Source organism: Oncorhynchus clarkii, chromosome 12 (assembly GCF_045791955.1).
Source record: "Oncorhynchus clarkii lewisi isolate Uvic-CL-2024 chromosome 12, UVic_Ocla_1.0, whole genome shotgun sequence".
NCBI classification, from domain to species: Eukaryota; Metazoa; Chordata; class Actinopteri; order Salmoniformes; family Salmonidae; genus Oncorhynchus; species Oncorhynchus clarkii.
Genome location: NC_092158.1, coordinates 77,962,586 through 77,987,807, shown reverse-complemented (window position 1 = coordinate 77,987,807; position 25,222 = coordinate 77,962,586). Strand labels below are relative to the sequence as shown.

Sequence of the window (25,222 nt, the reverse complement as noted above, 5' to 3'; positions counted from 1 at the left end):
TGCTTTTCAATAGTTTTAATTGGAGGTGGTTTACTGGAAATAGACAGAGGAATGCAATGTACTGAATGAAAAGTGCATGAAAGGAGAACGGCTTTAAAAAAAAGTAACAAAAAAATATGCACAACGCTCATCCAGACGCTCATCCAAAATGTAGACGTTGAGCAATTTGGCCATACTAAAATTAATAGTATCAGTCGAACTAACCACAACATTTTTAAAAGAAAAAGTAAAACAATCAGAAATGATCATATTAGCAGAGTATAAAGCACATGTAGTTAAGAAATACAGTACTACTACCCTTCCATGTAATCTTCTGCGCCACTGTGCTGCATGTCATGAGACATTTAGCACCGCTTCATGTTCTGTCATCACAACTCATCGTATATGCATACCTGATCATCTCAAGCAAGATAAAATGTACTAAGTAAAAACATTCAAAGAATGGTCATCAACACATACTTGAATAAATCATTTTTGGAAAACATGTAATGGGAAGAACAACTTCACCAGACACAGTGCATTCTGGGTAGGCATCAATGATTTCTCTATTTGTCCAACTCTTCCCTTCCTTTTGATCGCTTACGAATCTTGTGCAATTAGAGTCCTTTTGTCACCTAATGAACATCACTATAAGCTTTCATAACATTTCATACAATGAAATTACATCACTTCAAAAGATTTTTCAAATAAAACAGATACAATATGATAATTCAGTCCATTTCCTTCAGTGAATCATGATTTGAACCACATACTGGTTTGCAGAATGAATTTGACCGGAGAGAGATTCAATAAATGACCACTGAATTCAATATAACAATGTCAGACATCTCTCATAAAATAATCCCTTGTATTTCAGTCAGATGCAACAGTCATCCAACAAAATAATTAATAAGGGTGGTTAAAACATTTAGCATTGTTAAAAAAAAAAATGTGGCTTTTCCTCAGCAATATGGATTCTGTAGGGTGCACTATAAAACCCACTATAGCTGTCAGCTGTCAGCATCACCTGTCTCTTTACACCAAAGGCTTCATACATATTGATGACTAACTACGGCTGCAGGTCCTGTCCTTGAACATGTCGTCATCCCATCCAGAGGAGGAGAAGGGAATAAAGGACCAAAGAGTGAGTAGCCTTCCCTAAAAAAACAGTACATAACGGTGTGCACGTTTCAGCCTGTCTGTTAGTGTGTGTCTCTGTCATAAACATAATTCAAAGGACAATCCTAACGTTCAGGGTCCCCCAGGCACAGTAAAGCACAATTAAACCATTGCCGTCCCTCAGTCATAGGGTCATGCAGACCCAATTCAACAAAGGCTTATCAACAATATAAATCAAAACTGCAGCATAAATACAACTCCTATTAAGTAAAACATTCAGATATACAGTACGTTGTGCAAAATCAGTTCTCTCTGAAAGGACAGCTAGCTATATTGCTGTATTACAGTCATGAATTAGCTAGCAGAATGTGCTAGCCATATGAATGTAACTTGTTAGCTATAAAAACCCAATGAACTGGCTTGTTAAATATTAATGTGCAATCTACAGCAGTTAGTAACATACTGTACCAGTCTGAATTTAAATGCACCGACGTGGCACATCCTACAGAGGACAGTGTAGTCTAAGGTCATATCACCTAGAAGACATCCTCCCACTGGTGGATCTGAAATGGAGAAATGACCAATCTATGTCAATGGAATTGAGATTACAAAAACATCAAACCCTGAATGACCCACACACACGAACATACTCACTCTCTCTTCAGTCACAGCAGCAGAAGAATGAACAGGAGGATGCCTCTGGGCCACTGAACTTTCCAGAGCAAGGTGTATCAGTACACTCTGCTATGAAAGCATGCAGGTCTGTGATGTGCATCGGCTCCTGGGTTTGGGCCTGTAGAGAGACAGAGTGCTTTGATAAAACTACTGTAAAGAATCCTCTTCCATCCTACTTCCTGTACATTGCACCCTTTGTCCCCATATTGCACTCAACAACACTCCATATTTTATTTTAGTGTCACTAAATCATCTGTCCTGCATTTCTCCATTCACTCATTCCACCCACCATCCCTCATCCTCCCCTTCTATCAGTCCCCTCATCCTTCATCCCTCCCCTCCCACAGTACCATGATGGCATCGTAGGCTCCGGTGATGAGAGCAATGAAGAGGGAGAGCACCATGTAGATGAAGAGGGAGATGAAGGTGTAGAGGTAGACCTGGCTGAACACCCACACCAGCGTGCCACTCTTCTGCATCTCAGCAAACGTCACAAACATATCGTCCCCGTTGATCAGAGAAAACAGGCACTCTGACACCATGGACAGAGAGCGGAACTGTGGGGACAGAGAGGATGAGTTGGTGTATTAGAACACATTTATTTTTCACAGTTTCAGCAATTTGTGATATTTTTATTATTCATTAACAATACACAAATACATGAGTGTGCGTCCTGTCCATGATCAAATACCTTGGTATGGTAAGGACCCAGCACGATCCAGCCACAGAAGCAATAACCCAGGTATATGACAGCTACGCAGAGGCAGAAGCGGATTACATTAGGGAAGGCACCCCGCAGCGTCACAATCAGGATCTGAGAATGAGGAAAAGAGAAAACGTAAGACTGATTTACACATGGAAAAATAAAAAGGTGGCAAGTGATGCAAAATCTCCTCAGAAAGCCATTCACTTAAATGTCAATGTGTGCATTTTTGTGTGACTCACTCACATTGTACTTCTGGAAGAAACTGAGGTAGCGGAGGACTCCCACCCACACCAGCAGAGTGGAGGTACCGAGCAGAATCCCACACACATCATACAACGACATGTTCTGAAGGACAGAGTCAATTATATTATTTGCTGTCTAATTCTAACGGTGGGGGGACTGGCGCAGGCCTGGAAAGATATGAAACTAAAAGCAATGCATTGTTCTGTATTACCTTGGACTCTATGCCAATCTTGATGAAGCTGCCGGTGATGGTGAGCAGGTCACTGATGATGAGCAGGATGAACCAGCCATTAATGAACTCCATCCTGTCTGCCCAGCACACACTGTGATTCAGTCTGTGTCTGAAGAACTGGACATACTCCTGTCAGAAACACACAGAGAGACGGGACAGACAAATGAACAGAATATACCAGCGGTTCCCAAACTAGGTCGCCTGATATGGCCTTGCTGTCCCCAGTCCACCTGGTCGTGCTCCAGTTTCAACTGTTCTGCCTGTGGCTAAGGAACCTTAACCTGTTCACCGTACGTGCTACCTTGTTCCAGATCTGCTGTTTTCGACTCGCTCGCTCTACCACACCTGCTGTCTCTAACTCAGAATGATCAGCTATGAAAAGCCAACTGACATTTACTCCGGAGGTGCTGACCTGTTGCACAACCACTGTGATTATTATTATTTGACCCTGCTGGTCATTTATGAACATTTTAACAACTTGGCCATGTACTGTTATAATCTCCACCTGGCACAGCCAGAAGAGGACTGGCCAACCCTCAGAGCCTGGTTCCTCTCTAGGTTTCTTCCTAGGTTCCGGCCTTTCTTGGGAGTTTTTCCTAGCCACCGTGCTTCTACATCGGCATTGCTTGCCGTTTGTGGTTTTAGGCTGGGTTTCTGTATAGCACTTTGTGACATCGGCTGATGTAAAAAGGGCTTCATAAATTCATTTGATTGATGTGAAAATGGGGTCGCAAGTTGACCTACTCATTCCAGGGTTTTTCTTTATTTTTACTATTTTCTACATTGTATAATAATAGTGACAACATCAAAACTATGAAATAACACATATGGAATCATGTAGTAACCAAAAAATTTTTTTTTAAGTGTTAGACAAATCTGAATATATTTTATATTTGAAATTCTTCAAAGTAGCAAGCCTTTGCCTTGATGATAGTTTTGAACACTCTTGGCATTCTCTCAAGCAGCTTCATGAGGTAGTCAGTCACCTGGAATGCATTTCAATGAACAGGTGTGCATTGTTAAAAGTTCATTTGTGGAATTTCTTTCCTTCTTAATGCGTTTGAGCCAATCAGTTGTGTGGTGACAAGGTAGGGTGGTACACAGAAGATAGCCCTATTTGGTAAAAGACCAAGCCCATATTATGGCAAGAACAGCTCAACTACACAAAGAGAAACAGTCTATCATTACTTTAAGACATGAAGGTCAGTCAATGCGGAAAACGTCAAGAACTTAAACGTTTCTTCAAGTGCAGTCGCAAAAACCATCAAGCACTATGATGAAACTGGCTCTCATGAGGACAGCCACAGGAAAAGACAGAGTTATCCTTGCTGCAGAGGATAAATTCATTCGAGTTAACTGCATCTCAAAAATCGCAGCCCAAATAAATGCTTCACAGAATTAAAGTAAGAGACATCTCTGAACATTTGATGTTGAGGTGACTCCGTGAAATCAGGCCTTCATGGTCGAATTGCTGCAAAGAAACCACTACTGAAGGACATGAAAAAGAAGCAGCGACTTGCTTGGGCCAATAAACAAGCAATGGTGGAAATATGTCCTTTGGTCTGAGGAGTACAAATTTGAGATTTTTGGTCCAGCCGTGTCTTTGTGAGACGCAGAGTAGGTGATCGGATGATCTCCACATGTGTGGTTCCAACCGTGAAGCATGGAGGTGGTGGTGTGGGGGTGCTTTGCTGGGGACACTGTCTGTGATTTATTTAGAATTCAAGGCACACTTAACCAGCATGACTCCACAGCATTCTGCAGCAATGTGCCATCCCATTGTTGAATTTATATTTTTGTTCAAATAATTACAATGTAACAACGTTTTAGACTTTGGGGGCTCAGCCTTGGTCTTACATGTTGTAGGATGACTCCTCTGAGGATGGAGCGACCACACAGCAGCAGGGACAGCAGACACACTATGGCCACCAGCAAGTCAAAAGCCTCCCGTGCATAGTTCTCCGCTATTGGAGGAAGAAGAGAGAAGGGGTGTTTGAATTAATTAAGCTAGGGAGTGAAGGGAAGGAAGAGGCAAACAGCCACTAAGGAACAGCAGGAAAGAAGTGAATCAATCTCAAGCTTTACCTCCCCATCAAAAATGTCAGTACCCCCCCATCCCACGCTCTCTCACCATGTCCCCACACATTGGGGTCTTTGCACTTCTTGATGGAGGCATGGTTGAGCAGGCTGATCTTCACTCTGCCGCTGTGAGCCTTGTTATCCAGGACAACCTGACAGCAACCACAATACACACACTAAACGTAGCTACAACACAAACCCTGGCTTTATAACAGCTAAGATACAGTAGGCTGTCTAAGATACAGTGGGCTGTATGGGGCAGCAGTGCTTCCCCTAGGAATTTCTTCAGCAGAGGTGGCAAATTTGGGTGAAGGGGTGTGGCGTGCTAGTGGGCATGGCCAATGGCGTGGTTTTAGAGGCCCTCCTCTTGGCTGCGGAGACAATTTTGCTGTTTTAAAGCTAATTTCCTCCAATTCTACATATTTCGCCATGGTTTATGCTGTGTTCTTATGCCATCGAAGTGACTCAAATTATAACAAAATCAGTGGGGGCCACATGCCATGACTGCCTAGTTTCTTTTTGGTGATTGTTAGTTCTCAAAGATGATCTTATTTTTAAATATATTGCGCCGTTATACATATATATTCTACATACATTATATCTGTATTTACACGCTTATGTTGACACTTAAAACATGTGTGGCGGCCACAATTGAAATGCATATAAGGGAAACTGGGCTGTTCAGGGGAAATTGGTACGTCATTTCACCATAATAGCAAAGGTGTAGCAGTCAGGGATCTCATTGTTGATGATGGTCTGGATGTTTATTGCCTTCAGCTGGAACTGAATGGTCACATTGATCAGTCTGGAGACCAAGAAGAAGACAAGAGACAAGATCCAGTAAGAGGAATGCATGTAATCTCAATAGAGAAGAGATATTATCCAGTAATGTTCCATGTTGATATGTAATGCTGAAACAACTCGAGTTACATAAGCATTACCATAAGCAATATATTAACATAAGGACTGACAAAATTACAAAAATGGGATTCAAAACCCTATGAGAAATTGCATGCAAGAATAAAAGGGTGAGAGGGAGCAAGGGAGACCATTGTGTGTCTCACTTGTGAAACTGGAGAATAAAGTTCTTGTAGTCACTGTAATCAGGAGGAGGGGGGTCTGGTAGTGGGTCTACACCAATGCAATCTGAAAAAGACAGAAGGATGGAATAAAAGCAAGTTGAGAGAGAGTAGGAACAAAAACAGAAATCCAGAAGATTTATTTCCAGAACCATATACACTGAGTATACCAAACATTAGGAACAACTTCCTAATATTGTGTTGCCCCCCCCCTAGCTGTGTCACGTTGGCTAGATGTCCTTTGGGTGGTGGATCATTCTTGATACACACGGTAAACTGTTGAGCATGGAAAAACCCAGCAGCGTTGCAGTTCTTGACACAAACCGGTGTGCTTGGCACCTACTACCATACCCCGTTCAAAGGCACTTCAATCTTTTGTCTTGCCCATTCACCCTCTGAATGGTACACATACACAATCCATTTATCCTCCCCTTCATCTACACTGCTTGAAGTGGATTAAACAAGTAACATCAATAAGAGATCATAGCTTCACCTGGATTCCCCCGGTCAGTCTGTCATGGAAAGAGCTGGTCTTCCTAATATTTTCTACACCCAGTGTACATTTGACACTTGCAAATATTCTGTTATTCACTTTATTTCCAAAGCCAATGGAAAATACTTTCACAACTTCAACATTTTGAAATACAAGGTTATCTTAACTACTTCTGTTTAGTTGCCAACCTTGACTCAACTGCTTTTGATAACATTTCAAACAATGGTCCGTTGCCAAAACACATAAAAAACGGTGTGCTAACTAACTATCTCTGTGAAATCAGCAGGTGGATCGAATAGAAGACGTCCATTTGGCCAGCTCTCTATTATTTTGCTGATGTTAGTGGAAATAGCACTTATATGGTTAATGCTTTTATGGACAGGATCTATTCTCAGCACTGAAAGTAGGGCACGGTTAGAGGGCAAATCTTGCCATATGTGGAGCTTTGACTCACTAACAGTTACTTCCTAACGGGCCAAAGACAACTGGCAGTGGATTAAAAAAAACAAGACCGACAGATTGATGTGAAATACTTGGAGGGGGAATTTGATTGATATATTAATGAACAGGGGAAAAAAGGATAATGCAGCCAGGGTACCGGTGATAACTTCGGGGTCGATGTCAAAGGTGTCGTTGATGGGGTCGATGATGCCCCTCTTGTAGTACCGCTGGCACAGAGAGAGGGCACTCTCATTCACACCCTCACCCCACACATATGCATACCGCCCCACTGATGTCTGTGGTAGAGCCAGGAACTGAGGAAAAGAAAATAGAAAGGATGATGAATGGAATAGGTAACATACAGTTATACTAATAGCAAGACATCATATAGACAGACAAGGAAGACAAAAGATCATTTAAAAACACAGCAATAACACAAGGCTTTACATAGAACACAATGAGAGGGTTGAGAAGTCACTCATCTGCAGGTCTCTGTTTAGTGTTGCGTACTGAGATACTAGTACCTGATCTACAGCATAATAAATATGGCTATAGAGTTCACTCTGTGTGTGGATTGCCATTGAAGAGCCATCCCGGTAGTCTTTAAGGAAAAGGTGTTTGAAGGATGCTGTGTTCTCTTCCTTGAATGTCACCACCATCTGGTTACTCAAGCCAAACAGGACTAACTAGAGAAGGGAGTGACAGGGGATTAAAAGTTAAAACAATGAAAATCAACAGAAGCCCCATCATGAATACCAATTCTTCAGTTCAGTAAAGGCTAACCTGTACAGTGACAATGAGGATCTTGAGCAGCTGCAGGACCAGTTTAAAGGGCTTGCGGCCCTTGGCGTGGTACTTGTCACAGGGGCTCATGAAAAAGTACTTGAGCTTCCTCTGCAGTGCCTCCTCCTCCTGCTGCTGTTGCCTGAGCTCTGAGCCTACCAGACCGGTGACCCGGGGGTTCCTGCCACTGAGGTCATCGGACCTGTAGCTGCTCACAGGCGAGAACAGCTCATCCTTCTCTGAGCGAGAATCAATGACAGACATGAGTTTCTACATACAACATAGGGAAGGCATAATTGAAAAGAGCACTCATAGCTTGATATTGCTGCTGAAAAAGAGGAAGCGGGAAAGTGATGTGGTATAATTTTACTATAATTATGTAATTCAAGCATGCATTGAATCTGTAGGTATGATATAGCCCATTCAATAAGAAAGTAGAGACCCCTTGACTTTTCCCACATTGTTATGTTAGCCTTATTCTAAAATTGATTAAATTGTTTTTTTCCCCCTCAATCTACCCAAAATAACCCATATTGACAAAGCAAAAACATTTTGTAAATGTATAAAATAAAAAAAATCCCATTTACATAAGTATTCCTGTATTCCAATTTAAGAATGATGGAGGCTACTGTGTTCTTGGGGACCTTCAATGCTGCAGAAATGTTTTGGTACCCTTCCCCAGATCTATGCCTCGACACAAACCTGTCGCGAGCTGTACGGGCGATTCCTTCAGCCTGATTTTTGCTCTGACATGAACTGCCAACTATGGGACCGTATATATATGGTGTGTCAAATCATGTCCAATCAATTTCATTTACCATAGGTGGACTCTGATCAAGTTGGAGAAACATCTCAAGGATGATCAATGGAAACAGGATGCACCTGAGCTCAATTTCAAGTCTCATAGCAAAGGGTTTGAATAGTTATATAAATAAGGTCTCCATTTTTTTATAAACTGAAATACCTGTATTGGTTAATCTGACTAGTCTCATCACTGATTTGGGGCTACTTATTTCTGCATTTTAAGGGGTTTCAGTGTAGTTGCCTAATGTTGGTTAGGCATGTTAACCTGTTTTCCTGAATCTCTATGATCAATAAAGAAATTCCTGAGTGTACTTTTAACAGAGCTGAGATATACCTCAAAGTGCATTCACCCAATTACTTCCAGCCTTACACCTATCAAGTTGTTTCAGATCTACACAAGTGCCTAGGGAGGAGGGGGTAGGGTTTTTTACGGACAGGAAAGGGCCCAACTATACTGTAGGTGTGTTGTAACTTGTCAAATAATGACAGTAACATACACGGAGCATGAAAAACATTAGGAACACCTGCTCTTTCCATGACAGACTGACCAGGTGGAAGTTATGATCCATTATTGATGTCACCTGTTAACTCTACTTCAAATCAGTGTAGATGGGCTACCCAGACCCCTCTTTTTACGCTGCTGCTACTCTCTGTTTATAATCTATGCATAGTCACTTTAACTCTACCTGCATGTACATATTACCTCAATTAGACCAACTAACCGGTGCCCCCGCACATTGACTCTGTACCGTTACCCCCTGTATATAGCAACACTTGTTATTTTACTGCAGCTGTTTAACTATGTTACTTTTATTTTCAATTTACTTATCACTTATTATTTTTTCTTAACTTCTTAAAGCATTGTTGGTTAAGGGCTTGTAAGTAAGCATTTCACTCAAAGGCCTACACCTGTTGTCTCCTCACCTGCATCTCAAATCAACATGGACATGGATTTTATTTTTGACATTCATGTGCAAGACAAAAGATTTAAGTGCCTTTGAACAGGGTATGGTAGTAGATGCCAGGTGCACTGGTTGAGTGTCAAGAACTGCAAAGCTGCTGGGTTTTTCCACGCTCAACAGTTTCCCGTGTGCATCAAAAATGGTCCACCACCCAAAGGACATCCACTCACCTTGACACAACTGTGGGAAGCATTGGAGTCAAAATGTTCCAGCATCCCTGTAGAGTCCATGCCCAAACGAACTGAGACTGTTCCGAGGGCAGAAGCAGGTGCAACTGAATATGAGGATCATATCATAGTGTTCCTAATGTTTTGTACACTCAGTGTATATTGCTAAGAATTAGAAAGTAGGGTGACTCTCCTAGCAGGTCTGGAACCCAGGTCTCCATTACCAATGACAAATGCCCTAACCACTGTCCCAATAATGATATCTCTTGGGCATGTGCTTAATGGGCCAGTATAGTTAGGCCAATAGGCCCTGTCCAGAAAAAACCCTAACCCCTCCTTCATCTAGCATTTATATAGATGAAACAATTTGATAGGCTTAAGCAATAGGGCGACTGCAATTTGAAGTAAATATCACCTCTGTTAAAAAGTACACAATAATTTTTTGTATTTTTATTGATCATAGTGATTCAGGAATATCATTAAAACAGGTTAACATGCCCCACCAACATTAAACCACTATTAAAGCTCTGTAAATTATCAGACGATGTCCTGACAACTGATACAGAAACGTTCTTGAAACGTTCCCATGACACTCGTCTAGAACATTAACTTATGTTCTGACAACATGGCAACCATGTTCTGTGTATGTTTGGAGAAAAATCGATGGAATATTCTCCTAACCTTCAAAAAACTGGACACAATCATTTGTTTAACTAGGCAAGTCAGTTAAGAACACATTTTTATTTTACAATGACAGCCTACCCCGGCCAAACACGGACGACGCTGGGCCAATTGTGCACCGCCATATGGGACTCCCGATCACCGCCGGTTGTGATACAGGCCTGGATCGAACCAAGGTCTGTAGTGACGCCTCTAGCCCTGAGATGCAGTGCCTTAGAATGCTGCGCCACTCGGGAGCCCAATGTTTATGGAACGTTTCGAGAACGTTAATATCTCAAATTCTGGAGAGCATGGCAACCAAGTTACATTTGACATTAAGGGAGATGGTCTCTTGGAAACATTCCTTGCACATCACGGGAACATCCCTATGGAAAAGTTAGTTCATGAACTAAAGAGACTTAACTTCTCTAAAGTTGTGGGAACGTTTGTTTGCTGGGGCGGTCCAAGGCTCTGACAGAGCCCTGAAGCTCTTTCTAAAAGCAAATATGACTTGCAAGGGACAGGGTTTTGGAAACATGGAACTTCATTTCCATATCAACAAATAATTTTCCAAAAACAAACAAGTTAAATTAATACATCTTTACAGGGTTCCCACTCTGCCATATTTCCATGTTAAAGTGCTTGTTTTCGACTGAGGTAAAGTTGGTTTTATATTCAGACAGCCAACGGACAGCCGGCGGATAGCCGGCGGACAGTCAACAGAAGCCATTTAAGATGGTAAAAATCAATAACTAATTCACCAATTGTCACAGAATCATCAAACTAGGTATGATTTATTCTATAAATGTCTAGCATACTTTTACAACTTCTGTTTTGAGTAAAAATTCCAGTTTTGATTTGATAGATGGCATGTAATCCGTATATAGGGCATGTGGTCAAAGTTCTAACGAGTCTATTATACCCTATTAGAAGGGGCCTGGCATAAAATTCTGCATCTTCAGTCATATTAAATTAAATTACAGGAAGAAACTACAGGATGAAGGGGTCAGGCCTGACTAACAAAGACGACAGGTGGATGGATCAAGAGGACCAAGACAACCAAGAGGATCAACATGGACATTCCACAGTGGAGATACTGTAAGGAAGACTAAGAGTGAACCATAACATACACTACCGTTAACATTTTTGGGGTCACTTAGACATTTCCTTGTTTTTGAAAGAAAAGCAAATTCATTTATTTTTTTTTACCCCTTTTTCGTAGTATCCAATTGTTGTAGTAGCTACTATCTTGTCTCATCGCTACAACTCCCGTACGGGCTCGGGAGAGACGAAGGTTGAAAGTCATGCGTCCTCCGATACACAACCAACCAAGCCGCTGCTTCTTTAACACAGCGCACATCCAACCCGGAAGCCAGCCGCACCAATGCGCCGGAGGAAACACCGTGCACCTGGCCACCTTGGCTAGCGTACACTGCGCCCAGCCCGCCACAGGAGTCGCTGGTGCGCGATGAGACAAGGACACCCCTACCGACCAAGCCCTCCCTAACCCGGGCGACGCTAGGCCAATTGTGCGTCGCCCCACGGACCTCCCGGTCGCGGCCGGTTACGACAGAGCCTGGGCGCGAACCCAGGACTCTGATGGCACAGCTGGCGCTGCAGTATAGCGCCCTTAACCACTGCGCCACCCGGGAGGCGCAAATTCATTTTTTTTGTCCATTAAAATAACATAAAATTGATCAGAAATACAATGTAGACATTGTTAATGTTGTAAATTACTATTGTAGCTGGAAACGGCTGATTGTTAATGGAATATCTACATAGGCATACAGCGGCCAATTATCAGCAACCATCACTCCTGTGTTCCAATGGCACGTTGTGTTAGCTAATTGTTCACTAGAAAACCGTTTTGCAATTATGTTAGCACAGCTGAAAAATGTTGTTCTGGTTAAAGAAGCAACAAAACTGGCCTTCTTTAGAATAGTTGAGTATCTGGAGCATCAGCATTTGTGGATTCGATTACAGGCTCAAAATGACCAGAAACAAAGAACTTTCTTCTGAAACTCGTCAGTCTATTCTTGGTCTGACAAATGAAGGCTATTCCATGCGAGAAATTGCCAAGAAACTAGAGATCTCATACAACGCTGTGTACTACTGCCGTCACAGAACAGCGCAAATTTGCCCTAACCAGAATAGAAAGAGGAGTGGGAGGCCCAGATGCAAAACTGAGCAAGAGGACAAGTACATTTGAGTGTCTAGTTTGAGAAACAGATGCCTCACAAGTCCTCTGCCTTCTAGGCAGAGTTGCAAAAATCTTCTTTCCCAGTTTCATCAACAGTTTTAAATTCACGCTGTTCCTGATGCAAAAGGGGTTGTACCTAATAAAGTGACCACTGAGATGGTACCATTCAGCTTGTCTGGGGATGACAAAGAAGGACTTCAACAAAGCCAAAATAGAAAATAATTGAAGGGGCCTCTTTGCTGTTAAATTAGAGACGTATAAATAAATGACTGTTGTGTCTTGTAACTACTTTAAAATGTGGAACTGTTGCACTAAAAATACAAACATTGATTTGGCATACAATTTAACATGGTAAACATTGTACAACTTTATGTAAACATTGTCTAACTTTATATAGAACAAATTGCACTTTAAATTAACATTTCTTTACAGTTATTGCAAATAAACGCATATTTTCACTTTTCTGCGACAATCACTGAATTAGTTATTGATTTCTTCATCTTTAAAATGCAATATTTGAGAATGTATGTATTTCTATCAAATCAAAACTGGAATTTCTACTCAAAGCAAAGGTTGTAAGTGTACACTAGACATTTACAGAATAAATCATACCTAGTTTGATGATTGTCATAATCAGTGAAAACGTTATTGATTTATGTAACGTTAGCTTAAACGGAATTTTATAGATGTTATGTATGCCAATTTTACCTCGGTTTATTTACGGAAGTCGGAGGCGACTACCTGTGCTAATGAGCTATCTGCGTCTCATGAACACCTGTGCGGGAACAAGGACGCCACAAACGTGTTGAAACTGAAAAATACTGCTGGTTGAAACTGTTAAAACAGTGTACAGTAAGTGTATATTTTGCATTTGTGAAATTATTTTCGTGATATGAAAGTAGAAAGCTTAATGTTTCTAGAACCGTATCGCAATTGAGGATCGATTCACGTTAAAATGGATTATTTGGCTGTCAGACTCAATTCTCCTCTGAAAATAACATTTAGTGACGTTATATTCTTGGGCTATGTATGATACAGCAATGGAAGCATTATTGATATACAATTAGCCTATTATGATCATATTGCGATGCCGGGCACTCACAGATGACATGCATCCTTATGAAAATAGTTATTTTATACACCTTTAGGTTTACCAAACTCGGTCCTCGGGACCCCAAGGGGTGCAGCTGATTCAAATCATCAATAATTAAACATCAAGCTTTAATAATTTTGTAGTGTTAGGGCAAAAAACAAAACGTACACCCCTTGTGGTCCCGAGGACCGAGTTTGGTATATGCTGGTTAACTTAAAAAATGTTGGTTTAGACTGATACATTGAAGTACATGACCAACCTGTACCGTCTTGGATGCAGTTACAGTTCGTTGATGCCATGGCGATGCTTTGCAGGACATGAATGAATTCCTACGAATAATACAATTTAAGAAATTATACTTTAGGACTGTCAGAAAGCTAAACATTGAGGAAACAAATTACAAGAGAATAGGGACGCTGCGCTCTCCTGACAATCACAAAGCCGCAGCTTCCAATGCTCACATGACAATCACCATGTGACATGTCTGGAAAATGGTCATTGGTCTCAAAATATCTAATTCGTGATAGCGTTTGTCAACCCCCATTAGCCCCAACCATTGCATTGATAGTTAAATGTCACTAATTTATTCAAGCTACACTCCGGTACGGAGCAAATGTACGTCACACTATGTTCAAAAACGTACAAGAAATTTAGAGAAAGCGTTTGCTAAATGACTAAAATGTAAATGTTAAGTACAAATTGTTGAACGTATCAAACGTTCAAACAAATTGAACACACCCCTGGATTCATCGATTTTCCTCATATGATCACCGGATCTTTAGAATTACTCAGCAAGTCTTTTAATATCAGTTAATTGCTCAAATGCTTACACACGGTGATAAACAGTAAACGTATTTCAAACATGTCTAGATATAAACAAATAAAGGTGTAAAATAAAACTACACCTACAAACCCCTGAGTCATTACATTTTTGCCAACATAATGTTCTGTGGAAAGGACCACTGATAACTTTCACATTTTGAATAATAGCTTAACATGTAATTTGTTTAGGGAACAGTCTTTAATTTCACCACGTTGAACTCAGTTGGAGGGTAAACCATTGCACATATTGGTATATTATACTGCAGTCCATATTTTCAATGTGTTGGTCCTTTGTGTGATTCAGAAATGTCTTGAGATATCAAAAACAAGAGATGATGTCCTATGCAGTCATTAGATAAGGGTTGACTGACTGAGGAGATTCACAAGAAACATTGACCTTTATAAATGTTGTCTCATATGAACTCTCCTTGGACCAAATAAATATAATAGCTCAGAATTGGGATTAACATTATAATCATTCATTCATATTTACTCTCTCTCATGTGGTGATATAGACATCCTCTTTCACTTCTCAATATACTGTATATTCACAACTCAACTACTCCTATGCAGACTTGTCTACAGACAGACCACTAACTCACTCAGTCCAAATCTCACATTACTGGCTCGTTCACACGGCAGAGCATATTGAGACCTAGTGAGAATGATGATCAACTTCATCATTCTCTTATTCTAGCATGTGTACACCAACACTATCATCTATCTGCCATCCAGGGCCTTGTCTCTGGCTATCACAGCTTCATCAAACTTGATCATGAGCGTGGTGCCCTTGTGCCAGTGGGCTGTGACCTTGGCAGGGAAGCCACTGTGTGTGAGAATGGCCTCTACGATGCCAGCGGTGAATGCAGCACAGTTTAGTGTGCTGTTCTCCTTGGGCACAGAGATGTAAGCGTTGATCAGTGGCTCCTTCTCTATGATGTAGTAGGTCTTGTCGTCATCGTTGGCCTGCTCCAGCTTGTCTGCCTCCTTACCGAAGATGGCTTTCCATACTGACACCTATATGAAGCAAATTGAAAATTATAGACATGTACTTATGCATGGGCATAATGACAAGTGTTACACCTTATCAGACTGTTACATATGAACTTATCTATCTTGAGCCCATGCAAGCACGTACCTTGACGAAGAGCAGTATGTTAAGCACCTTGGTCTCCCTCTTCCCATTCTTCTCCCTCAGCACCAGTACGTCCAGCATACTGGCGCCAACGCTCTGACCCAGGTCTGCCAAGCGTTGCTGGAGCTCGGACACAGAGTACACGCGGCTCTGGCAATACTGCACCATCTCAGAGAAGAGCAGTGCAAAGGCACTCACACTGACTTCAGTCTTGGGACGGGTTAGAGGCCGTTCCAGGATGTTTGACTTTCCTCTCGTGAACCGAGTGTCCATTTTCTGAAAGATAATGATCTGTAAATAGAAGTAAAATAGCCTGAAGTGATAATATGCTAGCCCTCTCAATTCCAAATCAACCCCTCACCACTACCCTAGGCAGGCGAAGATCTGAGAGGATTAGCTATAGATAGATAACTGGCAACACTTTCAACTAGCCTAGAGGGCAGGATCTTCAACCACAATGTTTACCTATCCTTCTTAACAAGTTAGTATCTGAGTAGTATTTATTTTTTAGATCTTAACAAGTGCCTAGGGCGGAAGTATGGCTCACACCTCTAGAATTCGTCACAGCTCGCTGTGTAGTCACGTGCCTCGCGCATAAATCAGGTGAAAGGAGTACGGCTTATGGGGGTTGTTTTGGGATTCAGGTAGCCGCGCCTCAAGAGGGCCAGCTTCGGCGCATGCGCGGGCTGCGGAAATCTTTACCTGCAGTACATATGCAGAAATTAGTCAACGACGATTCCGTGAATTAGGAGGAGCTAACTGCATTGGAAAAACAACAGTGGCTGCTAGCGCAGATGAAAGGGGAAGATAAAGTATATTGGATGCTAGCATAACTAGCCAGCTAATGTAGCTGCTAGCTAGTGCTAATTTAGCTAGCTAAAATTGGCAAGCAAGCTAGCGAACTCACTCGACGACAAAAAAGCCAAAAGTTATTCACACTGTTAACAAGCTAAACATATTTATTTAGTTAATTCATTATTCTTATATAAGGACCTAAAACCCCGTACCGTATTTCAATGTTTTCAGCCTGCTGCGGTGTTGGTGACTTCCTGTTCTGGTCACGTGTCTTGTTCTAGTAAAGCACTAATCTATCATCAGCAGTGCATGTGCTCATCTGACATTTAGCGGTTGCCACATGTGTAATCTAAATTATATGCCTTGAAAAAGTTTTTAAAAATGCAAGATGTCCTAATGTCAATTGCATGGTTTAAATAAATATTCCTTTAAGTTTGAGTTCTTGCTGTGTATTTCCAGGGCCATTTGGAAAAGAAACAAGAACATGCTTGCCTTCTCATGCGTCACAGACCTTTCAATTATTAAATAGAGACTGTTACCTAAACACAACACACAATGTGATGCTGCTGTACAGTAGTTTTAAACAGAATATTGTTTAATATTTAGATATTATGAAACAACAGTCTATGCAAAGTACTTGAGGAGAAGGGGGGAAAATAAATTGCCGACCTAAAGGTTGTAATAGTGACAGTGGTGTAAGGCAATAAGGTAAACATTTAAACATTTAAATTCAGAAAGACCTTGAGCCAGAAGGACAAACACACTTACCTAACAGTTGCCAATTTCCCACACCATGTCCCTCAATGAATGGCTCAAATTAATCAGCACCGTATCTGTTTGTACAGTGGTTGCATAATCCACTTGATGTGTTTTCCTTCCTATAAATGTTTCAAGGTAGGCGATGCCATGCATAATACATGTCAGGAGCACAGGGCGTTGAAGACTCAATGATTTCTCCAATGGAACCGCACTGGAAATGGTGTCTGACCCTTCTTGTGGTCTTGGTCAGTGCTCACACTGATACCAAAGGTAACTCAATCTGTTTGTGTTCACTTTTCTCCTATTTATTTAAAGGTCGTGACCAGTCAAACTCTTTTCGAGAGAGAGCAAGAAAGTCAGCATGGAAATGCATTACAGTTACTTAGAGGAAGACCCTTTCTTTCTAAAATGATCTGCCGGAATTGTTGCAACCCCTATTACTAGCCTGTTCAACCTCTCTTTTGTCTCATCTGAGTTTCCCAAAGATTGGAAAGCAGCTGCAGTCATCCCCCTCTTCAAAGGGGACACTCTTGACCCAAACTGCTACAGACCTATATCTATCCTACCCTGCCTCTAGACCCAAACTGCTACAGACCTATATCTATCCTACCCTGCCGTTCTAAGCTCTTCGAAAGCCAAGTCAACAAACAGATTACCGACCATTTCGAATCTCACCATACCTTCTCCGCTATGCAATCTGGTTTCAGAGCTGGTCATGGGTGCACCTCAGCCACGCTCAATATCCTAAACGATATCTTAAATGCCATCGATAAGAAACAATACTGTGCAGGTGTATTCATTGACCTGGCCAAGGCTTTCGACTCTGTCAATCACCACATCCTCATCGGCAGACTCGATAGCCTTGGTTTCTCAAATTATTGCCTCGCCTGGTTCACCAACTACTTCTCTGATAGAGTTCAGTGTGTCAAATCGGAGGGTCTGTTGTCCGGACCTCTGGCAGTCTCTATGGGGGTGCCACAGGGTTCAATTCTTGGACCGACTCTCTTCTCTGTATACATCAATGATATCGCTCTTGCTGCTGGTGAGTCTCTGATCCACCTCTACACAGACGACACCATTCTGTATACTTCTGGCTCTTCTTTGGACACTGTGTTAATAACCCTCCAGACGAGCTTCAATGCCATACAACTCTCCTTCGTGGCCTCCAATTGCTCTTAAATACAAGTAAAACTAAATGCATGTTCTTCAACCGATCGCTGCCTGCACCTGCCCGCCCGTCCAACATCACTACTCTGGACGGTTCTGACCTAGAATATGTAGACAACTACAAATACCTAGGTGTCTGGTTAGACTGTAAACTCTCCTTCCAGACTCACATCAAACATTTCCAATCCAAAGTTAAATCTAGAATTGGCTTCCTATTTCGCAACAAAGCATCCTTCACTCATGCTGCCAAACATACCCTTGTAAAACTGACCATCCTACCGATCCTCGACTTCGGCGATGTCATTTACAAAATAGCTTCCAATACCCTACTCAATAAATTGGATGCAGTCTATCACAGTGCCATCCGTTTTGTCACCAAAGCCCCATATACTACCCAACACTGCGACCTGGACACTATCGTTGGCTGGCCCTCTTCATACTCGTCGCCAAACCACTGGCTCCTGGTCATCTACAAGACCCTGCTAGGTAAAGTCCCCCCTTATCTCAGCTTGCTGGTCACCATAGCAACACCCACCTGTAGCACGCGCTCCAGCAGGTATATCTCTCTGTTCACCCCAAAACCAATTCTTCCTTTGGCCGCCTCTCCTTCCAGTTCGCTGTTGCCAATGACTGGAACGAACTACAAAAATCTCTGAAACTGGAAACATTTATCTCCCTCACTAGCTTTAAGCACCAGCTGTCAGAGCAGCTCACAGATTACTGCACCTGTACATAGCCCATGTATAATTTAGCCCAAACAACTACCTCTCCCCCTACTGTATTTTTTTTATTTTGCTCCTTTGCACCCCATTATTTCTATCTCTACTTTGCACATTCTTCCACCGCAGATCTACCATTCCAGTGTTTAATTGCTATATTGTATTTACTTCACCACCATGGCCTATTTATTGCCTTTACCTCCCTTATCTCACCTCATTTGCTCACATTGTATATAGACTTATTTTTCTACTGTATTATTGACTGTATGTTTGTTTTACTCCATGTGTAACTCTGTGTTGTTGTATGTGTCGAACTGCTTTGCTTTATCTTGGCCAGGTCGCAATTGTAAATGAGAACTTGTTCTCAACTTGCCTACCTGGTTAAATAAAGGTGAAATAAATAATATAAATAAATAAAGTTGCAAGAAAATGCTATTTTATGCAATATAGGGTGCATTACAGAACAGTATGTCGTTTTTGTTTATAGAAAAGCGATGCTGAATATTATCAAATGTAAACGAGTGTGTTTTCTGATTTCAGTCACGTCCTCCCAGCATATGGACGACTTCATCAGAGTGTTGGAGCAGGTAGAAGACAGTAACCCTGGACTGGAGCCTGTAAATGTGTTGAGAGGCCTGCGCAGGGCAGCCGGTCTCAGAGATGAGTTCATGCAGCACTTCTTGGGCACTATCAGGGAGGACAGCACCTCAGAGGCACCAGTCATGGACTCCAATCTCTCAGATTTCATTGTCAGGGCTATGCGCCACAAGGTGACAGAGAGAGGTAGAGAGGAAGGGGTTGTCCTTACTGCTGATGGCACCACGGTTGATATGAGCCCAGTTCTCCTGGGTATTGAAGCTGGGCTAGTGTCTAAGACGAGGTGTCGGGTCCGTGGCCTGTACCCCCTCACTTTGGCTAGGAACTTGGGTCTGTCCTTCCAGCGCTTCCACAGCTCTCTCCTCTCCCAACGCCTGGGCCCTGATGGCTGCTGGGATGACGTGACCTCGCCTCAGGTCTTCACCCTCTCCGACAAGCCCTCCCTCGCCACCGATGCCCTGGTTAACGGCGGTATGGATGGTGTGATTCTGGGGATTGAGGTCTCAGCTCAGTCCCAGCGTCCTCTCAAGCTGAGCAGCCTACTGAGGAGGTACTACTGTCATCGTCTTGAGGGGGAAGGACTGGATGCTGCTCCTCGTCTGATCAGCCACCTACGCAGGGAGAACTTCAGAGAACTGGCCAGGCCCCCCCTCCTGCAGAGGCAGGTGGTGAGATCCCTGGTCCTTCAGAGGAGACTGATCGACCACTCCACGATGTTGGCACAGGAAAAGGAAGAGCTGACAGCTGTGGTGAGGGAAGGAATAAAGGAGTTTGTCCACAGATACATGGGTAAGTAAACCCCACTGCAGAGGGAGACAGTGGAGATACAGAGAGTTACTGTAGTGCAGGGAAAGCTAAAAAAGGACAGGTAAACATTGATTGGAATAATTTTGACTTTGATCCAAGAAAGCACAAATGGTAACAATAATTGAGACATGGTGTTATTGTTGAAAAAAGGAGTGGATAAACATGTTAAAACTCAATATCTCTCTGGATCGCCCTACCTCTAGACTGTCCAGCTATTATCCCACGGTGTCAGTGGGGGGCTGCACCATATCGGGGCACTCCCACCCCCCTGTCACTCCCCCTCTCGTTCATGTACATCCACCACACATTCCAGCCTGGCCAGCCTTGTCTCACCTTTCAGCAGTGTTCTGCAGACATGAGGTCCATGCAACGCTTTCACCAGGATGACCGGGGCTGGGACGATATTGGATACAGGTATGTGTAGTACACAGGTCTTAGGATATAGTGCCTTCAGAAAGTATTCTTACCCCTTGACTTATTACACATTTAGTTGTGTTACAGCCCCGGTTGTGTTACAGCAATTCAAAAGGAATTAAATAAATAAAACAATCTCACCCATCTACACACAATACCCCATAATGACAAAGTGAAAATGTTTTTATAGAAATGTTTGCAAATGTATAAAAAATTAAATACAAATATATCTAATTTCCATAAGTATTCACACCATCACCTTTGGCAGTGATTACAACTGTGAGTCTTTCTGGGTAAGTCTCTAAGTGTAAGGACCGACTCCGGAGATGAGAAGCAGGTACAGGGATTCAACATTTAATCAGGAAACAGACAAAGACCAAGACAAGAACAGCGTCAGCACACAGGTACAAAACGACAAATGACAATTAATGCTGAAGCAGGGAACAGAGCAGGGAACCAGACAGATATAGGGGAGGTAATGACAGAGGTGATTGAGTCCAGGTGAGTCCAATAATCGCTTATGCACGTGACAGGGGGAAGACAGGTGTCCATAATGATGGTGGCAGGAGTGCATAATGCTGGGGAGCCTGGTGCCTTTGAGCGCCAGGGAGTGGGAGCAGGCGTGACACTAAGAGCTTTGCACATCTGGATTGTACACTATTTGCACTTAAAAAAAAATGTTTTTATCTTCAAGCTCTGTCAAGTTGGTTGTTGATCATTGCTAGACAGTCATTTTAAAGTAATGACAGATTTTCAAGCCAATTTAACTCAAAACTGTAACTAGGTCACTCAGTGTCGTCTTGGTAAGCAACGTGAGTTTATATTTGGCCTTGTGTTTTAGGTTATTGTCCAGCTGAATGGTGAATTTGTCTCCCAGTGTCTCAGTAGTCTCTCAGGAGACTGAACCAGGTTTTCCTCTAGGATCTATTCCATTATTTTTCATCCTAAAAAAAACTCCTCAGTCCTTGGCAATGACAAGCATACCCATAACATGATGCAGCCACCGACCATGCTTGAAAATATGAAGAGTGTTACTTAGTAATGTGTTGAGTTGGATTTGCCCCAAACATAACTGAGTAATAATCAGAGAATTTACTCAAAAATGAAGCAATGTTCCAACAAGGAAAAACACAAATATCCAGAGCACAAAATAACGAAACCACATGACAATGACAATCACGCACAAAACAGAAAGGGAAGCCAGAGGGTTAAATAAGGAACATTGATTATGGAATGGAAACCAGGTGTGTATAATGAACACAAAACAAAACGAAAATGAAACATGGATCGGTGGTGACTAGAAAGCCGAACAAGGTTAGGGACCAACGTCGGCGGAAGTCGTGACAATGTGGATGCATGTTTTCTAATATTTTTTATTCTGTACAGGCTTCCTTCTTTTCACTCTCTCATTTATTTTAGTATTGTGGAGTAACTACATTGTTGTTGATCCATCCTCAGTTTTCTCCTATCACAGCCATTAAACCTCTTAAGGATCCGCCCCTTTTTTTAAATTTTTGACAAAAATGACATATTCTAATCTAACTGCCTGTACCTCAGGCCCTGAAGCAAGGATATGCATATTCTTTGTATCATTTGAGAGGAAATACTTTGAAGTTTGTGGAAATGTGAAAGGAATGTAGGAGAATATAACACAATAGATGTGGTAAAAGATAATACAAAGAAAAAAACAAACATTCTTTTGTATTTTTTTGTAACATCATCTTTGAAATGCAAGAGAAAGGCCATAATGTATTATTCCAGACCAGGTGCAATTTAGATTTTGGCCACTAGATGGCAGCAGAGCATACGCAAAGTTTTAGACTGATCCAATGAACCATTGTATTTATGTTCAAAATTTTGTATCAAGACTGCCCAAATGTGCCTAATTTGTTTATTAATAATTTTTCATGTTCAAAATTGTGCACTCTCCTCAAACAATAGCATGGTATTCTTTCACTGTAATAGCTACTGTAAATTGGACAGTGCAGTTAGATCAACAAGAATGTAAGCTTTCTGCAAATATCAGATATGTCTATGTCCTGGGAAATGTTCTTGTTACTTACAACCAAATGCTATTTGCATTAGCCTACTGTACGTTAGCTCAACCGTCCCGTGGACAGGACACTGACCCCGAAGAAGTTTTAACATGAGTTTTGAATGACTACTTCATCTCTCTCTGTAACCTGGCCCACACATACAATTATCTACTGTATAAGGTCCCTCAGTCGAGCAGTGAATGTCAAAAACAGATTCAACCACAAAGACCAGGAAGGTTTTCCAATGCCTCACAAAGAAGGGCACCTATTGGTAGATGGATAAAACTAAACAAAAAAGCAGACATTGAATATCCATTTGAGCATGGTAAGTTATTAGTTTCACTTTGGATGGTGTGCCAATACACCCAGTCATTACAAAGATACAGGCGTCCTTCTTAACTCAGTTGCCAGAGAGGAAGGAAACCATTCAGGGATTTAATCATGAGGCCAATGGTGATTTTAAAACAGTTACAGAGTTTAAACACTATTATTGCACACGGAGTGAGTCCATGCACCGTATTATATGATTTGTTAAGCAAATTTTTACTCCTAAATTGATTTAGGCTTACCATAACAAAGGGGTTTAATACTTATTGACTCAAGACATATTAGCTTTTCATTATTAATTCATTTTGACATTCATTTTGACGTCTAAAAACATAATTTCACTTTGACATTATAGGGTTAAGTGTGTTGACCAGTGACACAAAATCTAAATTTAATAAATGTAAAATTCAGGCTGCAACACAACAATGTGGAAAAAGTAAAGGGATGTGAATACTTTCTGAAGGAGCTGTACAGTTGGACACAACACAGCCTCCTCACAAACCACAATGCTTATGTAATGTGTCAAGTTTGAGTATACAGTATGTGTGTGTGTGTGTGTCGCTCTCATAATTAGAGGTTAGAAATTAGCTGTCCAATTCTGGGAATTGTTGTTTACCAAGCAAAATGTGACTTGATGATGAATGACTCATCCCTTGCCGATGTTTGCCTCCAGCTTTGTGGCAGGCTCTGACGGGTACCTCTATGAGGGGCGTGGGTGGCACTGGCAAGGGGCCCACACTAAGGGCTACAACTCCAAGGGCTATGGGGTGTCATTCATCGGTGACTACACCTCCAGCTTGCCATCGGAGCAGACCATGGAGCTGGTGAGAGATCGTCTGGCATCCTGTGCTGTGGGAGGCGGGCGACTGGTCGGCAACTTCACCCTGTATGGCCACAGACAGCTGGTTAAGACTTCCTGTCCTGGAGACGCCTTCTACTCAGAGATCACAGGCTGGGAGCACTTTGGGGTAAGAGAGTGTGTGCAGTATGTACAGATGTAGGATCTTAATTTGATCACCCTGTTGGAGGATAACTTTCCTGCAATGCAGGACATTTAAAACATGGAGTGTATTTGAGGTTTAAAAATGCTTCTGAAGTTTGCAGTTTCCACTTTGAAATTTCAGACTTGATTTTTCATTGCAAAAAATGTATCAACCTCTAAAATAATTTATATTAATTATAATCCACATAATAATTTAAATTTCCTGTTGCTGCTGGATTATTTTCCTGCTGTAGCAAACTGACTCAAATTAAGAGCCTACATCTGTGTGTACATGTATATGTGGGGGATATTAGGCAGTTATTAACAATGAATAGGCCTATGTGTTTTTGTTATTTCATGTCTACTGGTCTTATCTCTCCACAAACTTACTTTCATTCTTTCCATTTTCCCCAGGAGGTTCAAAACTGAAGATAATGTGAAAAGTGGAGTGTTTAATCTTGACCAATATCAGAGAATAAATATTTAATTTCTAAAATGGCTCCAGTGTTTGCCTTTTTTTTAATCAACATCTGTTATATATGACTTTCTGATAGTTGCTCTGATAGAGCTGATCTGAATAGGTCAGGAAATTATGTTGTCAGTTTTGCGTCGGCACCAATCAATCAATTGACAGCTTTTATTGCTTTTTCATTGCGTACACCTGGTCATCTTGGTGAGACACCCGCAGGGAGTTGTACAGCGCACCTGGAGCAATTAGGATTAAGTGCCTTGCTCAAGGGCACAGCAACAGATTATTTCACCTTTCGGTGCTGGTATTTGAACCAGCAACCTCTTACTGGACCAACGCTCTAACCCTGCCCCTTTGGGCATAATACACAATTTGATGCAGTTTGTGATGTGAGGAATTCTATAATTCAGTAAATGGGCTGAAAGCTAGGTCTTCATAAGTCTACGTAGTCATAGGTTTAGTACATAATCTGATTGTT

At 41.7% G+C, this 25,222-nt stretch overlaps 3 protein-coding genes across 7 annotated transcripts; 1 reads left to right on the top strand and 2 right to left on the bottom strand.

Annotated features, from left to right (window-relative positions):
* Nucleotides 1-14,185, bottom strand: LOC139421378 (mucolipin-1-like). The gene is made up of 14 exons (XM_071172214.1): nucleotides 13,975-14,185; nucleotides 7,830-8,068; nucleotides 7,571-7,732; nucleotides 7,204-7,360; nucleotides 6,098-6,179; nucleotides 5,742-5,838; nucleotides 5,086-5,185; nucleotides 4,812-4,918; nucleotides 2,934-3,083; nucleotides 2,723-2,824; nucleotides 2,465-2,587; nucleotides 2,124-2,330; nucleotides 1,753-1,891; nucleotides 1-1,661 (listed from the first exon to the last, which is right to left on the bottom strand). The coding sequence occupies exons 1-13, from the start codon at nucleotides 14,012-14,014 to the stop codon at nucleotides 1,760-1,762; spliced, it is 1,698 nt and encodes a 565-aa protein (XP_071028315.1). The 5' UTR covers nucleotides 14,015-14,185; the 3' UTR covers nucleotides 1-1,661; nucleotides 1,753-1,759.
* LOC139421379 (N-acetylmuramoyl-L-alanine amidase-like) lies at nucleotides 13,385-24,775 on the top strand. Its single transcript, XM_071172215.1, has 6 exons — nucleotides 13,385-13,474; nucleotides 17,362-17,496; nucleotides 19,653-20,498; nucleotides 20,720-20,930; nucleotides 23,967-24,261; nucleotides 24,690-24,775. Exons 2-6 carry the CDS (start codon nucleotides 17,385-17,387, stop codon nucleotides 24,702-24,704), a joined length of 1,479 nt encoding a protein of 492 aa, XP_071028316.1. The 5' UTR covers nucleotides 13,385-13,474; nucleotides 17,362-17,384; the 3' UTR covers nucleotides 24,705-24,775.
* On the bottom strand, nucleotides 14,493-16,749 carry LOC139421380 (trafficking protein particle complex subunit 5-like). 5 transcript variants are annotated; one of them, XM_071172219.1, is made up of 4 exons: nucleotides 16,680-16,746; nucleotides 16,222-16,374; nucleotides 15,676-15,963; nucleotides 14,493-15,554 (listed from the first exon to the last, which is right to left on the bottom strand). In XM_071172219.1, exons 3-4 carry the CDS (start codon nucleotides 15,943-15,945, stop codon nucleotides 15,258-15,260), a joined length of 567 nt encoding a protein of 188 aa, XP_071028320.1. In that variant the 5' UTR covers nucleotides 15,946-15,963; nucleotides 16,222-16,374; nucleotides 16,680-16,746; the 3' UTR covers nucleotides 14,493-15,257. The 5 variants fall into 5 exon arrangements, with proteins under 5 accessions (XP_071028320.1, XP_071028319.1, XP_071028317.1 ...); XM_071172218.1 differs by having other exon boundaries at nucleotides 15,676-15,948; nucleotides 16,680-16,741; XM_071172220.1 differs by lacking the exon at nucleotides 16,222-16,374 and having other exon boundaries at nucleotides 15,179-15,212; nucleotides 15,252-15,554; nucleotides 15,676-15,948; nucleotides 16,680-16,737.
* Nucleotides 24,776-25,222: the final 447 nt, after the last annotated feature.

Excerpts from the sequence above, each read along its gene's own strand:
- LOC139421380 (XM_071172216.1), bottom strand. The coding sequence starts at position 15,945 with ATGGACACTCGGTTCACGAGAGGAAAGTCAAACATCCTGGAACGGCCT. Across the intron at positions 15,555-15,675 it reads ACATACTGCTCTTCGTCAAG|GTGTCAGTATGGAAAGCCAT; the intron begins GTACGTGCTTGC and ends TGCTTCATATAG.
- LOC139421379 (XM_071172215.1), top strand. The coding sequence starts at position 17,385 with ATGTCAGGAGCACAGGGCGTTGAAGACTCAATGATTTCTCCAATGGAA. Across the intron at positions 17,497-19,652 it reads TGCTCACACTGATACCAAAG|TCACGTCCTCCCAGCATATG; the intron begins GTAACTCAATCT and ends TTCTGATTTCAG. Across the intron at positions 20,931-23,966 it reads TGGGACGATATTGGATACAG|CTTTGTGGCAGGCTCTGACG; the intron begins GTATGTGTAGTA and ends GTTTGCCTCCAG.
- LOC139421378 (XM_071172214.1), bottom strand. The coding sequence starts at position 14,014 with ATGGCATCAACGAACTGTAACTGCATCCAAGACGGTACAG. Across the intron at positions 6,180-7,203 it reads CGACCCCGAAGTTATCACCG|ATTGCATTGGTGTAGACCCA; the intron begins GTACCCTGGCTG and ends TGTCTTTTTCAG. Across the intron at positions 2,825-2,933 it reads AGATTGGCATAGAGTCCAAG|AACATGTCGTTGTATGATGT; the intron begins GTAATACAGAAC and ends TCTGTCCTTCAG.